The 15,998-nt window shown below is 41.3% G+C and overlaps 2 protein-coding genes across 2 annotated transcripts; both read right to left on the bottom strand.

Annotated features, from left to right (window-relative positions):
* Positions 1 to 756: 756 nt before the first annotated feature.
* LOC118407456 lies at positions 757 to 5,123 on the bottom strand. Its single transcript, XM_035807932.1, has 8 exons — positions 5,032 to 5,123; positions 4,683 to 4,719; positions 4,344 to 4,456; positions 4,043 to 4,132; positions 3,070 to 3,433; positions 2,520 to 2,741; positions 1,871 to 1,993; positions 757 to 1,493 (listed from the first exon to the last, which is right to left on the bottom strand). The coding sequence occupies exons 4-8, from the start codon at positions 4,076 to 4,078 to the stop codon at positions 1,480 to 1,482; spliced, it is 759 nt and encodes a 252-aa protein (XP_035663825.1). The 5' UTR covers positions 4,079 to 4,132; positions 4,344 to 4,456; positions 4,683 to 4,719; positions 5,032 to 5,123; the 3' UTR covers positions 757 to 1,479.
* Positions 5,124 to 7,628: 2,505 nt separating this feature from the next.
* LOC118407466 (tol-Pal system protein TolA-like) lies at positions 7,629 to 10,848 on the bottom strand (the record flags this gene model as incomplete). The annotated part of the gene is made up of 3 exons (XM_035807942.1): positions 10,659 to 10,848; positions 9,726 to 9,911; positions 7,629 to 8,077 (listed from the first exon to the last, which is right to left on the bottom strand). Coding segments are annotated over exons 1-3 (825 nt in total), but the record flags the coding sequence as incomplete, so codon positions are not given.
* Between the last annotated feature and the right edge of the window lie 5,150 nt (positions 10,849 to 15,998).

A 15,998-nucleotide genomic window follows, 5' to 3' on the forward strand; every position in this document is an offset into this window, starting at 1 on the left:
AAAAATGCGTTCACATTTAATCGGATTAAACTCAAACTTGCGACCACGACCACCCCGAGTCGGGCACACGTCGTGCTTCCAAAATGTTGCCAGACTACCTCATAATTTTGAAGGATTTAGTGACATTGATATTATATATGATAACTGTTGAGAAATTGGCTGGCTTTTGATGCGTCGACAGTCAACAAGAACATGGCGCTTGTGAGGTCATACAGGTTGAACTGGGGGTAGAAATGTTGCGCGGGGTGTGATTATACTCTACATTTAACTGTAGTACAAAATGTAAATGTATATGTTGAAAAAGTTGCATGAATAGGAGAAACTACTACTAAAACGTTTGTTGCATACTTTTTTGCCGGTGTGTAGCACTCCTATCTTAGTGTCATTGATTTAGATATGAATTATAAGGCCATTCCTGCAGAAATTCCTGCAGGAAACATTCTTCCTGCAGGAATTTACCTTTCTCCTGCAGGAATTTCTGCAGGAATGCCTGCAGCATTCCTGCAGGAAAAACGCTTCCTGCAGGAATTCCTGCAGGAAAAACGCTTCCTGCAGGAATTCCTGCAGGAATTCCTGCAGGAAGAAAATTTTCAAAATGAATATTCATGAAAGTTATTATCATATTTCACAACTGTGCATCATACTTGTCAATCATATGTAAAGACTTTGCACCAAGTGCTTTTATATTGAAAATATTAGCACATTTCAAAATGGGAAAAACGGAATTCCAATCTTAAGATGGAGCTTCTTTTATATATATAATGTACAAGTGAATAAAGGACACAAACACAGTTCTTGTGGCATAAGAAGGGGGAGTGAGATACATAAGGTTTCCAGTGTTACCAATTTCCATCACAACTTTGTACCTGTTAATCAGGTGAGATGGGGGGCTTTGAGCGCAACCTACGCACAAAGTTTGCCCCACAGAGAATGGAACGAATCCAACCTTTCCATGTCTACCAAGATCTAACTCAGATCCAGAAGGTGTTAAATGCAAATTAACTCAAGACTTAAACTAGTTACAAATATGAAAGAAAACGGAACTGACTTGCAACTCCTAAAGTCGCAGTAAGGTACAGTATGCCTATTGTCATAATTAGGGTTACATATGTTTAAACAGTGGAGTAAACAACAAATAGTGCAATGATCTAACATTACAGTTACACTAACAGTGAACCTCGGAGTGATCAACAGGAGATAATTTCACACAGATGACGCTTGCACAAGAACATTAACCATACAGGGACTTGCTCTACACAGATAGTAAGATAATGCAGGGATAGGTATGGTTCGTAGTTGAATGTAGACCCTCAATTACAACAGATTGACATATCTAACATTTGTATCAGCTAACAGTCTGTTTATCAGGTATTGGTCGCCATATGTGTGTTAAATAATGTGTGAGGTTTCCTGCCCTAGCCTAGTCTAGTACTGATATCTCCATCTAGTCCTGATATCTGATGGGCCTCCTGAAAGACATCACTTCTGGACACCTGGGGAAAATTCAATACAATTTGAGTTCAGTTCCATGGTTTTAGGTAAAAATGAATGAAACAAGAAATCAAAGATCCCATTACTTTAGGGGGATTATATTGTCAAATTGACAAAATCTCCAACATCAATTCTCATAATTCCACCAAGTGCCATAATACCACCACATCAAAAACATCTATGTTTTAAATGCCCTCTCATAAAGGATTATCTTGTGTGTATTGTAGTGAATAGACTGATAAATTGTAAATAAGGCAGAAAAACTACAGAGTTTACAATAGCTTATAGTATAGATGTAAAAATGCCAAACATTTCTTGCAAGGTTATAGCCTCTTGTCCAAAAAGTCAGATTAATATAAAAGCAATGTTTTTTTCTCACCTTTCTCCTTTGTAACAATGTGTCGAACTTTCCGGCACCTTAAATTAATGACCTTGTGCACTTTGGTTTTGTAGCCTGGTTCATGAGGGTCCTGGTTCCCCGGCTCAGTGGTGACCAGATGTTCTGTGGAAGAAAGTTGTAACACTAAGTAAGATGGGGCTTGTGACAGTAAATTGTTGCAACCAATTTTGCATGGTCAGTACTGCTAGTTCACCTGAATCTGTGGGATAACCAATAGCCGTTGTACATAGGCATATCATTAGCAATTAGACAGATGGGGTATCAAGCTGCAGTGCTTCTCAAGATATTAGAATTTATATCTCTAAATGCCCTGAGTTGAAGTACAACAGATATAGGTTACCTTGTGCATAATGGTGAACTAGCATTAGGTCATTTTCTACAACTTACCATCAGAACAAATCATTCATTAATGAAATAAAACATAACACATGTCTTTATTGCAAGTTCATGCCCAAAGGCTAATTGCAAAGTAATGTAAAGCAGTGGTATACATGATTGTATTCTTAACAAAAAAGAAAAATAATATCTATAGATAAACAAGAGTGTATACATTAACACATCATCTAGAACAAACTTAAGGCAAAATGGACTAATTATTCATACAACCTTGATAATTTTTAAACCTTACCCCTTATGGCATTCAGCTTGTTCTCGTCAAGACGGCCTAGGCCGTCCTTAACAGAACCATCCGTGTTGTTTGCTACCATCTCCTCTGTCTTGAATATCGCATCCATCAACGCCCGCACTTTGGCCGCCCTGCTCTTGTCTGGCGTTTCTGACTGGAGGGAAGCCACCTGTGCGATCACAGGTGCTGGTACGGCCACCTGCCGCCAGGGTGCCCCGATCAGAACTGTAAATTGTAAGAAGTGTAACCACATTCAAGAACCATGTTTTGCACTGGCACTCACAACAGGGAAGGAATTTTAAGAAATCATCACATAGCAGCATTTCAGTATCTACTTCTTGTCATGGTCGGACATGTAAATTATGCAAGCCGCATAAATTCTTACAGTTAACTCAACGCAGGAATACCAGTCTTGCAAGAAGTAATCAGAGATTTGCAGTGAAAAGGCTGCTCTGGAATCATCATTTAATCTAAATACACACCTTTCATATGCAGACTACAATAGAAATTTATATAACAACCTGTTTGGGGAAAATGAAATTCTGTTCCTTACCAGTACTATTGGTGGAAGAGGTAGAGGGGGAGGTGTCCTGTCCCCGGGCATTGTCAGGGATGGTCTGCTGGTATGACGGCTGATAGTAGTTGTTGTATGGCTGGTATGTGCTGCTGTAGGTCTGGTAAGTGTTGCTGTTGTAGGGCTGGTAGTTGTATGAATTAAAGTCCTGGAAGGGGGTGTGCTGGTGGGCTGGTGGGCTGGTGGGCTGATGGCTGGCTGGTTGTAGGTTGTGCTGGTTGGCTGTTTGGCTGTTTGGCTGATGGTGGTAGGTTGTCTGGTTGGCTGGTTGTAGGTAGGATTGTTGTAGGTTGTGCTGGTTGGCTGGTTGGCTGGTTGGCTGATAGCTGTTGGCCTGAACTTTCTGCAGCCACATGAAATGAGATGCACAAAATAGGGCAAGTAAGTCTCTGACAAGCCAATTGATAGACAAAACATTTGAAGTACCTTCCCCGTAGATTGAATATGCTCGACAATAGTCGCTCTCAACTCAGTTGAGGATAATATTGAAATAAGGAGTCTGTGGAAATATCTTTTCCTCAAGCATTAGTGTTTAATATTGAATGGAAGGTTACGCCAGAAAGATGGATCAGGCCTGGTAGTTTTTCAGATATGTCCAAATGCCCGGCACACGGTGTCAGTGTGGAATATCTATATTTCAGTAGACATACTGTAAATGCATTTAAGTTCATGGGGATTTAATTCCACGGTAGCGGGTAAAAGGACTTTTCACGGTGGTTTTAATTTCACGGTAACACCATACACTGCAGTCTAGTACCATAATAAAAAAATGTTCGCGGCGGTTTTAAGTTTGTGGTCACCGCGAAAACCGCGAACATTAATCCGCCGCAAACATTAATCCACCGAAAACATTTCTGCATTTACAGTAAATCACATAAGTCAATGTACTTTTTTTTTAGAGTCAACTACATTTTTTTTATGATTGCTAGTTTATCAACAATGTGTCACATACCTTCTTCTTCTTGTGTTGGAGCACGTCCATGACCATGTCTAGCCTTGTAATGATCACTTTCTGCTGTTCCAGCACTGTGTCAAGCTTTTCCTGTGAATGAAATTGTTTGCATGTACTTTATTTTCTTTAACTGTCTAGGTACAAAAAAGAGGCACAAGATCACTATGTCACAATGTCAAGATGATTGTAATGTTTTCTGTTTTAAAGGCATCACATATATTGGTAATACATGTAGTTTTATCTCATCACCACTTTTGGCCTGAGCTTGATTTAAAAAAAAATTCAGAAAGTATTGATTTACCTCCACACTGTCTGTCACAATGATACTGTCTGTCAAAATGATACTGTCATGGTCATCATCACCACTAACGTCACCATCATCATCATCTTCCCTTCTCTCATCACTGGATGACTCTGCAGCAAAATCAATATGACATTGAAGTATAGTTATTTTTAAACATAAAATACTAAACATAAATACCAAGGATGAAATTCAGTGGCTTCTATACTGAGGTAAAAAGATATATTTGAATTAACAGGTGCTGTATGGTATTACACTTTACTCTAGAAGTGTCATATGATAGTGTTAACAGGAATCTAACATCCATTACTGTCACCCTATGCATTATGATATAATTACCTTCGGGAGACTGACCGCTTGATGCAGCTTGACGCGTCTGAAAAAAAAATATCCATGATCAGATTCACCTGCAGTTGTGATCTTTTCAAAAGTGCTTTTCCAATAGGGCAGTAGTCATTTGAAGAATGATTTGTCACCAATGACTTCAAATGCTGCTGTTCTAGACAAAAAATTACTGGATTCTAAAATCAAATTCAGTGAATTGTTACATTTGCTAAGGACTATTATATATAGTATATGTCAATTATTACCAGTATGTTTCCTATAGGCTAGCAAATAGCAGCGTCAAAATGGTTCTAATACAGTGGTTTGTATTATAAACAAGCAAGGCATTGGGAGAAATCATTACCCGCTTCACTTTTTCAAGTATTTCAATGGAGGCATCCCTTGCAGAATCCTCCCTCAGCTTTTCTTTACTGAGTGACCTCTTACTTGCTGCGTCAGGCTGGTTTGGGATAGCAAATTTAAAGAGTCAGCTGGTGCATGATTAAATGTAGTACTTAACTGAATAGTAATTGCATAAGTAGACAGGAATAAGTTTGGTTCACATTCAATTAGTTTTTACTATTGGAGCTGACAGACAACAGAGTATCAGATCATAACCAAAATAAGGGCTTTTGATTCTCAAATATAAGGAACATAATGTAAAAGTCAATATGCTGATGGCTATTGACAGAGGTACCACATGTCAGACCATATTTATCTGCTATCTGTTGATTTAATTACAGGCAACCTTAACTGGAGTGATGTTGGTTAAACAATTAATTGTGCAACAAACTCATTCTCATTCTTCTGTTACAGAATTGGAATAGCAAGGATACATGAATTTAGAACTACATACTTTTACTATAAAATGGTGATGGTGCTTGACTTTGCCTCTTTCACTGGAGGACAGCAATGTGTATGGCTAGCATAAAAGGACTAACTAGAAAGCTACTTCGGATATTTCCTGAGAGTCAATTATTTCTATCTGGACTAATGCTTTCCTGTGGCAGATGTTGATTTACAAGCATGATATGTAAGTATGGGTATCAGTATCCAATATATCCACAATTAAACTGATTAAGAACTTGCCTTGCCATCTCCATGCCCTGTATGCTTCCTCTTGGCTAAAAGGAATAAAATGCAAAATATATGATGTATCAATAAGTGACAGAAAATGTTGCTATAGTTGACAGTTATTAGTAATGTGTTTCTCTTCATAACACTGTAGAGAATTCCTCAGTGATGGGTATGAACATACTACTTTAAGCTGTAAAGCTGATTGATTCGCCTTTTTTTATGGCACCTCAGTACAATACATACATGCCACAAGAAACTGAATATCACTGAACATCACACCTAACCAGTCACTCAGTGCAAAGCCACATGTGCTTAAGATAGAGGGATATTGGATTCTTCAATTCCAAAATACAGGATCACATCTGAATACTTATCACAAACCTAACCAAAGCTGCAAGGAGAAAATTGCATCCACCCCCTTCCAGGAAAATGGCGAGTTAAACTTGTTACAAACTGGAACAACAGTCAATGCCAGAGATGTGGAATTAGGCCTATATCACAAGAATCATTTCTGTTTTACCTTTCATTGGGATTTATGAACATAATAAGATACCTAAAAGCTTTATAATAAGGGAAGTCACTTTGTCCATTACAATGTACTGCTTTTCTCTGCATTACCTGTGAGCATGTTGATTTCAGCTTCCTTCTGACTGAGTCCATTTAAAATAGCATACTGGTGTACAAGGAACTCTGGAAGGAGCACCTTCCAGATGTAGTCAAATTCCTACGAAAGAAATTCATATTGAGATCAGCTACCAATTAACGTCAAAAAAATAATTTTTTGTCCTATATTAAAAGCTGATTATGAAAATTAAAGAGTAAATGTACAGTCATTGACACAAATGTTTGTCATAACTTTACATTACGGAACCAATGACAAATGAAAATTTTGATCCTTAACCAAAAAGATAATGCTAATAATAGGATGATTGGGCCAATGGCCTGTCTAGTGATTTTGAAATAATGTGACACAATGAAATGTATAAACGTCAAATCTTAAACTCTCATACCTTAAAGCCGTATCTGTCTACCATCAGGTCTGCGATGGTAATCGCCTGGTCATTGGTTACAATGTCAATCGTGTGGCTCATTCCTAAGTCCATATCGCCTGGTAATATTTTTGGCCAGAGAAACAAGTAGTTTTAAGTTTTAGAAGATATATTGAATCTGGAACTGAGTATGAAAAAAATGTAGAAAGTGTTTCTGGCTTGACCATAAATGCTAAGTGCAACTTGTTTACAATTCAAATATGATTGAAGATGTGAATTTATGAGTTTCTTCTAGCTATTTGAAATAGAAGTTTGAACGTACATGTATCACTCCTTACTTATTGTACAGTTGTTGATAATACTTTATTGCTGAAATATTCATCCTTTGATTACTCACGTCGTGCATGCCACGACGATGCTGCCATATACTCCTTATGTCTGGCATTGACTGAGGTTCCATCCTTCACTCCATCTAAGTACGGCCAGCAGTCCACTACAGCCTTGACAAGCTGATCGTTTTCCATGTTCATCATGTCTACAGACAAAATAGGATTCAGGGTAGGGGGTAAATGATGATATGATGCTAAAATGGCCCACCCCTACTCATCTCCATAAGTATTTTACAGAGACTTAATATGCCTGAAGCTCCTGACCTCACATGGACTACCTCTTATCCTACCTCTTATACATTTCATTCCTGGGACTCTAATACCAGAAGTACCCGAGCCTCTAAGAAGAAAACATAATGAAGATTGTAATACTGACCTTTTACTGCTGCCTTCTCCCTCTCCTCAGTTGCCTTTTTCTCAGCAGCAGCCTTTTTCTGTGCGGCCGCCTTCTCCCTCTCAGCAGCAGCCTTTTTCTGTGCGGCCGCCTTCTCCCTCTCAGCAGCAGCCTTTCTCTGTGCGGCCGCCTTCTCCCTCTCAGCAGCAGCCTTTTTCTGTGCGGCCGCCTTCTCCCTCTCAGCAGCAGCCTTTCTCTGTGCGGCCGCCTTCTCCCTCTCAGCAGCAGCCTTTCTCTGTGCGGCCGCCTTCTCCCTCTCAGCAGCAGCCTTTCTCTGTGCGGCCGCCTTCTCCCTCTCTGCGGCTGCCTTCTCCCTCTCTGCAGCCGCCTTTTCTCTCTCCGTGGCTGCTGCTTCTCTCTCTGCAGCTGCTGCCTCCACTGCGGATGGTTCTTCTGCAGCATCCTTCTCACTCTTCTCTTCGACAGCACTCTTCAGCACCAGCCTCTTCTCCTTCCCAGCCTTCTTCGCCTTCTTCTTCTCCTTCTCACTCTTCTGCGTGGCAGCACTCTCAGTCTTCTCCTTCTCGGTCTTCTTTGGCAGCTTCTTTGGAGCCACAGCCTCTGAAGACACAATGTCAGCACATTTCAGGCCAGCGATCAAACCAACCAATCCATCTAGCTTTCAACTGATTTCAAACATCTGCTTTGAGACTGCAGAGTTTTAGTTTACAGGGGGGATTGATGGAACTATGGACGTTCCCTTCAGACTTTGCATGGATTTTCAATTGTCTAATTTTTTTGTAGAAATGAGCTTGATGTAGCCTGGCTAAAATCACGCCCCTAGCGGCCGGCCCTACGATTGCCGCCGCCCTAGGAGGGGAGGGGGTCATTAAGCCCAGCCGGCGAGAGATTGGGTAAACACAGGCTAAGCCTGATGATGTTTCAACAGATTTCATCCAATGCACTGAATGAACCAACGTTAAAGGTACTTCACAGAAGATAAAGATGATACGATGTAAAAAAGTAACGTGACATTTTTCTACCATTTCTTTACATTAATAGTAATTGTCAATTACATTTTATCCGTATGATGAAATTTACATGCCAATATCAAGGGAGGATGTTACAACCTCAATACACCATACAAACATGTTATAAAGTGACTGCAGTAAGACTAAAAGACGCAATACCACAACATACTAGAACCATAATATACTGTAAATTCAGAAATGTTCGCGGTTGTCACGGAGACCACTTCACCGCGAACTTAAAACCACCGCGAACATTTTTCTATTATGGTATTAGACTGCATTCTGTGGTGTTACCGCGAACTTAAATCGACCGCGAAAAGTCCCTTTTCCCGCTACCGCGAAATTAAATCCCCGCGAACTTAAATGCATTTACAGTACTACGCACTACCATGTTAAACGTGATGGAAGTCAAATATTAAGTGTGCATTTGTGGTATTGTGTCTTCCAAAACGCTGCCACAGAAGGCACCGACCACTGGCCATACTTCAACGCGTCGCATGCAAGAACCGAGTCAGTGGTCCCCCCCCCCCCCCGCCATAAACAAAGTTAAGAGACCGGTTTTAGGACCCGGAAGTAAACACATATTCAATTTAGACATCCTACCTAAGTTCTCTGTGGCCATAGAATGGGAACAGAGCCACGGATCAAACTAGATTAGGCTACAAAAATGCATATTCGTCATTCGTGCAAATCATTGTGCTATAAAAGAACATCAAAATATTTTACAGAAGAGGCCTTCGGACGTACCTCGTATTTTTCTACTCCAAATGAAGCGGAAAAATTATTCATGTGGCAAACAACTTTATTCTTTCTTGTGTGCTAGTATTCAAGACATTTTTCCGAGTTTGTATTTATGCGGTTTTGAACAAAGAAACTTTTGCGCCCTACGACGAAAACAACAACGAGTCGCCATATTGGATTGCATGCTGATTGCATCAATTATTGCGGGTTCTCGCAAAATCACGCGAGAATGGAATTGTCAACACGCTCGCTCGTTTGGTTTGCTGCGACGTGATTGGCTGAAAGTCAAGCATCATTTGGCGATATATTATATATATATATATATATATTTGCAGGCTGTGATACAGGCTTTCTATTGTTATTTTGCTCCATTTTCTTTATGTCTATAACGCTAGGCCGCTGGACGTATTAAGAAAAATAGTACAAAATAGAACAGAAAATACTTGCCTACTCTGTCTATAATAATCGCTGTCAAGACATGTGAAAAAATAACTAACCATTACTTTCCACGCCCTCTAGCTGTTCCTGCGAGGGGGAAGAGAGGGACTCCAGCATCCGTCGGGACAGCGTCCGCTTTCTTCCCGAACGCCCCTCTCCGCTGTCTTCGTTGGTTTCTTTGTCCTCCTTTGGCTCAAAGATCTGTGCAAACTCTTTTTGCTTATTCATCATGGTTGCCCTTGACCCTGAAATAATTGTAAATTTTGTGTTAATCTTGACTTCGTTTTAAGAGTTGTTGATGAGGAACTCAAGTTACGGAGCGTTTTATACGAAAGAAATTTGCATTGCACAAGACGGTCGCGCTGACGTTCATTTTGCAGCTAGCAAGTTTAAGTTGTCTATATATACATAACTCAGTCTTTGACAGCACTCGCTAGGCCTTCCTACTGGGGTACGGATCGAAATATTCGGAGAAAAATTCGACAAATATAACTAACCAAGAGATAAGTCGACGCTAAGATTAACATTCCACCTCCAAGCAGAGTTAAAACACACAGGCTGCAATCACATAAATTTTTGCTGCACCAGAGGCCTTACCCTGGGAACAAGACAGGATCGGGTTTTGTTCGGAGACCCAAGAAGCCCGCCGATCTCACATTAGTGTTTCGTCAGTTTAAGCCCGAAGGAGTTATCGCTGCAGGTGGACCTACTTCGGAGCGCTAATAGCAGATCGGCGGAACTGGCTGTCTTGGGCCACCGAATAAACTAGGCTGTCCGATCCCGCCTGTCCCCCATGGCACTGCATTACTACCTCAGGGGTTACATTTTTTATATATTGATTCCTTGTTGGATTTACTCAAAGAAATTGATTCATTAATTCATCAGGCAACAACATACATTGAACAGAGCATAGAAGAGTACAGGCAATTATTTTTGTAGTGTATCAACTGAAGCTAAATTGCAATGTTTGAAATGAAAAGAAGGATGTTTACCTATTCCAAGCAACCTGGCAGGGTAGAGCTTCGTGACAGTTTCTCCGGACTGCTCGTCGGTCTCGGTCCACTGCGCCTCTATGTCATGTCCAACCCTCATCTTATCCTTGTTGAATGTCGGGATATGCGACGCGGGTATGGCTGTCACTAGTTTGTCTTCCAGCCACCACACGGTGACCCACATGGCCATGACGAACTTGGGACAAACTTGCCGAAAACTGGCTGCAAACTTGCGGAAAGCGGGACAAACTAGCGAAAAAACTGGGGGCAAACTTGCGGAAAACGGGACAAACTAGCGAAAAACTGGGGGCAAACTTGCGATTTAAAACTCAGGGCAAACTTTTAAAAAATGGAGACAGAAACACTGATTGGAGACGACAGGAAAATTGTGACTTCTCTGAACGGCGGCGACTCGTGACTGGACACGCTTTGTCTCGCGCTTTCACGCAGGCGCAGTGGTGCCCCAGCGGGGCAATTAGCACTTTGAGTCTAGATATTAAAGTTATATAAGGGAATCTGTTTTGTCAAGGAGGTTAAAAACTTCTTGGTTAGGTTCCCTCTAGTCTTGGGAAAGAGTAATATTAGACTTAGAGAGGCTAGAATTCCGATGGCGAAATTGACGAAATTGAAAGTCTACATCAGTCTTTTCATTTTTGTGCACCATAAGATTATCATGATTAATACCCTTTTCAAGTGCCAGATTTTCTTCTGTTATCAGGCCAACGTTCGACTATAAAACAATTAAATTGATCTGGGAAATACCGCTGTCTCCACTAGACTGTGTTTAGGATCCCCTGCAAATATATTAGTACGTTACGACAAAAATCATACATTGTCATACATGCAGTATTAGGAGCACATATGGATGTAAGAATGACTGAGAAAACAAGAAAATGACCACCCATCTCCCTGACAGGGCCACTCCACATATGTTTCTAATAAAGGGACAGACCACAGTCTGTGGCAACCATAGAGTGCACGTCCTTTTGAACCTTATGCAGTGCTGTATTTTGTGTGTTTGAGACTTTGTGATGCTTGGCCATGGAGAGCTGATGCCTGCGGGACGTCTCTCCGAGGAAGATCCATGTGTTGTATGCTTGCCTTAATGTGTGAAGATGCTCATATCTGTATCCCGGCCACGTGCACACTGTAGTGCCCGACATGCCAAGGAATATTTTTTTATTATGTTTTTGTTTTTATGTACGTGCGATTGAAGTACAGAAGGCTCTGCCAGTGGCAGTGCCCATTATGAGTCCATTATCACAGCAGCAGTCCCGGAGTCTGTAAAGCATCATTGTCAGGAAGAAGTTAATTACTTGTCACTCCCGTACCCGATTATGATCTGTATGCTACCTTATTTGTTGACATTTGACCTCTATGTTTTAAACTTGTATCGTAACGTATTATGCACGATTTTTTAAGGAGTCGATGGCGACTACAATATTGTAAGGGGCACGTAGAGTATTAGGAGTTAGGAGCACATATGGATGTAAGAATGTGAGAAAACAGAAAGATGACCACTGGTGGGCCACCACACATATGTTTCTGATAAGGGTAATCAATAAAGGGACAGACCACAGTCTGTTCACTGAGCTGAGTTATGACCAGGTCATCTTTCAGACTGCCCGTGATATAGTAATGGACTTAAGGTCCGAACTTAACACGGTCCATGGCGGCGTAAAAATGTTAACTTAAGTTAAAGTCAGACTTCAATAATAAAAAAAAAATCATAGCGCACACAATACGTTTCATACGCTTTTTTTGTTTTTTTTTGTTTGGGATAAAACAGTTGGATATTACATATAATGAGTGTTACTTTAAGGCCTTACCAATTTGATTACATAAGTTAGGTCCCTCAGATTGATGCGAGCGTGTCAAAATAAGTGGGCTTGAGTCTGAGAGAAAACTGACATGAAATGTTAGCTTTTATGAAGATTGAACAATGATTTCACATATAAAGCATGCTTCCAGCTACACTTTTTTCATCTTTCAAAACTTCTTTGATTGTACTTCTTTGCAAATCGCTACTCTTTTAAAGTTAAAGTGGAAGTTCGACGGCGGCTGTTTTCGTGACGTATTCGGGCTTTCCATGTTGTACCGTTTTCTTCATGCATGGGTACTCAGGACGAAAAAAGAACACCACAAAATGAAAGCCCCCCCCTCTAAAAACAGACGCCTAAATACCAAAGAAAAACAGGAGCGAAACCTCTGCTTGGAAAGGTCTAGCCCGATTTACCACCCTTTCAGGCCGTTACATCTGATATTTACTAATTTGTCTTCTACTTTGTTTCATTTATGGTACGTTTGCAAACCTTTTTCATATTATTTTTTTTTAACGAACATGCGCGGGAGGCTGTCATCCTTATTAAGAGGTCACTGTAGTCTTTGATAAAGTATGGGATGATGTACTGCATTAACCAGTCCATAAATTGATCAGAAAGTGTCACCCAGGAATATTAACGTATAAGTGACAGGTGTATCGCCTGCCTGTCTCTGATTAGTCTGATTCACATGGTTTAACTTAATCAACAACATATGACATAAACACATTACAAACTTACCGCAATTGTGAAGAGTCGATCAAATTGGGAAGTTGTACTTTCGTACCTAATAAAAAAATACCGCTTCCTGAATTGTTTACGTAGTTCTTCTGTAATGTATCTGTCTGTGTTTGTGTAATGCCGCTTCCTCAATTCCATCTCCCCCAAATCCCCCATTGCATATTTAGCAGAGAATCCCACGCATAAGACCTTGCCCATTTGATAGCATCAAAACGAAATCGTTAAATGTTTGACGGGGAAATGAAAAAGATACACAGGAAGTCATGCACAACAAAGCGCGAATATTAACATGTAAATTAAATGAGATGTATACACAATCATCTGGATCGTCATCAAATGCATTACAAATGGGAACATGTAAGTGCTGTACGTGAAATGCGGTCAGCAAACGATGCGTGTTCAGGTTTGTAAAAATTCGTCTAAAATTTGCGAGCAGTTCGGACCTACAAAATGCCGCAAAAGAATATCAATTATATTTTTACGCCGCCATGGACCGTGTTAAGTTCGGACCTCGCAAAAGAAGAATATTTTTGCGCCGTGTAAAGGTGGGGTCACACATGCGTATACATTCAAGTCCGTTTGAGGTGCGTATGAGTCTCTACCAAGCTCCACAGGTCGCTGAAAAAATAGTACAAATTGGACAACTATAGATACATAACATGCCAGATGAGTTAGCTGACCGAGAAGTATGCTTAGCGACCCAGCTAACTCGTCTAACATGTTACCTGTTTACGTTTGCCAAATTTCTATTATTTTTACAGCGACCTGATGGAGGTAAATATTCCCATGCGCGCCTCATACGGACTTAAATTATATACGCATGTGTGACCCCACCTTTAAATAGGCACACGAGATATGGGCGTGTCGGTAACGGTCTTGTTCGCCTAGTCTTGTTCGCTTTGGTCCAGTCCCAACGTTCGCAACCCTGCCGCCGCACAGTGTGTCATTTACAGGGAACCATTTACCCTTTGGATTTCGGAACATTATAAGGGATCTCGGAACATAATTAGGGCTTGAACCAGTTTACACAAGGAAGTCCTTGGTTTACATAAGCCCCAAGTCGTTATTCCCTCTAGTCTAGAGCGTCATGTTGAAACTAATACCGTAACACGCTAGACTGTCGCTCATAATGCAGATTGGGGTAATTAGCACTTCCTTCTTAACAATTGGAACAATAGGAACTCTTTCCTTTTTTTCTGTTTCGGTAAGGCGTTTTCTGTAAAAGTACTGGGTATATCCGTCCCTCACGGGAGAGAGAAAAAACAGGCAACAATATGTTTTGGAAATAGCCATACACACTCCTAGTCCTAGGCCGGCTTCACTTCTCTGTCAGGTTATGATACTATCTTATGTCAGTAGGGTCTGGTTGAAGGACGACATTAGGAGTTTTATGTCGGAGAGTTCAGTTTTGCCGGGGAGGGTAACGTTAAAAAAATAGTGAACCTGCGAAGCGCCTCGATAACATCCAGTGCCCATTATGAGTCCATTATCACAGCAGCAGTCCGTCTGTAAAGCATCATTGTCCGGAAGAAGTTAATTACTTTTCACACCCGTACCCGATTATGATCTATATGCTACCTTATTTGTTGACATTTCTTTATTTTTTTCTGTTGCGGTCAGGCATTTTTTGTTAAAGTAGGGTATGTCCGTTCCTCATAGCCTCATAGGGAAGGCGGAGCCCGGAGCCCAGCCTTGTTACATACATAATATAGCGTACTACTTAGTCATCCAAACGGAAGCTACTAAAGCAGATTCTGCTCCCCAGTTCGCTGAAAAACAGTTGAAATTGGCCAAATAGACAGAAAACACACCAGAGGATTTGGTTGGCCGATGAGTACTGTTGGCGCCCTGGAGAGCCTGGTAGAGGCTTAGTTATTCTGAGTCTGGCCCCATTCAATATCGTTTAGATCTACTTCCCACTATCCCGTGTGTTTCTTGAGTCGTTATCACCATTGCAACGTGCGAAGGAGCGATCGCAACCAATTTTTTTATGGTAGATCGTGTTGGGACTGATAAGACAGTCTCACTGGGGTGTCCAAGGGGGATGAAAGCTGCGTGAACTGAAAACATGATAGGGCTTAGGATAATAATACATCTACATTTAAGGGCAAGAACGATATGCCATAGAGGCACCGTCGTTGCTAAGTATACGTGCTTTTGTGGGACATTATCTACCCTGGAGGCAATCCGGGATCGGGCAGCTAGGACCTACGGCCATTCGGGATCGGGCAGCTAGGACCTACGGCCATCCGGGATCGGGCAGCTAGGACCTACGGCCATCCGGGATCGGGCAGCTAGGACCTACGGCCATCCGGGATCGGGCAGCTAGGACCTACGGCCATCCGGGATCGGGCAGCTAGGACCTACGGCCATCCGGGATCGGGCAGCTAGGACCTACGGCCATCCGGGATCGGGCAGCTAGGACCTACGGCCATCCGGGATCGGGCAGCTAGGACCTACAACTGCCAGGGAAACATACTGAAAATGATTATATTTACTTTACAATTGAACAAATCATCATCAGTTTACAAATTTACAACATCCAAAGTGTGGGAAATATTTTTGTGTAGGTCTGGCCCTTCTAGACGAAGGTGGGATTGTTTTATGTTGATTTAAGTTGAAATCAACTGTAGCCAATAAGGTTTTGCACTGGGCAGGGTGGGGGATGACATGCTGGGCGGTGGGGTCATCAATCACAGCACTGACTACTCTCCAAGCAGAGGTTAGGCTTTGGCTGTTTTTTCAACGTTTTTTTAGTCATTGTTATCGGGAAAAACGA

Source organism: Branchiostoma floridae, unplaced genomic scaffold, assembly GCF_000003815.2.
Source record: "Branchiostoma floridae strain S238N-H82 unplaced genomic scaffold, Bfl_VNyyK Sc7u5tJ_1353, whole genome shotgun sequence".
Lineage (NCBI taxonomy): Eukaryota > Metazoa > Chordata > Leptocardii > Amphioxiformes > Branchiostomatidae > Branchiostoma > Branchiostoma floridae.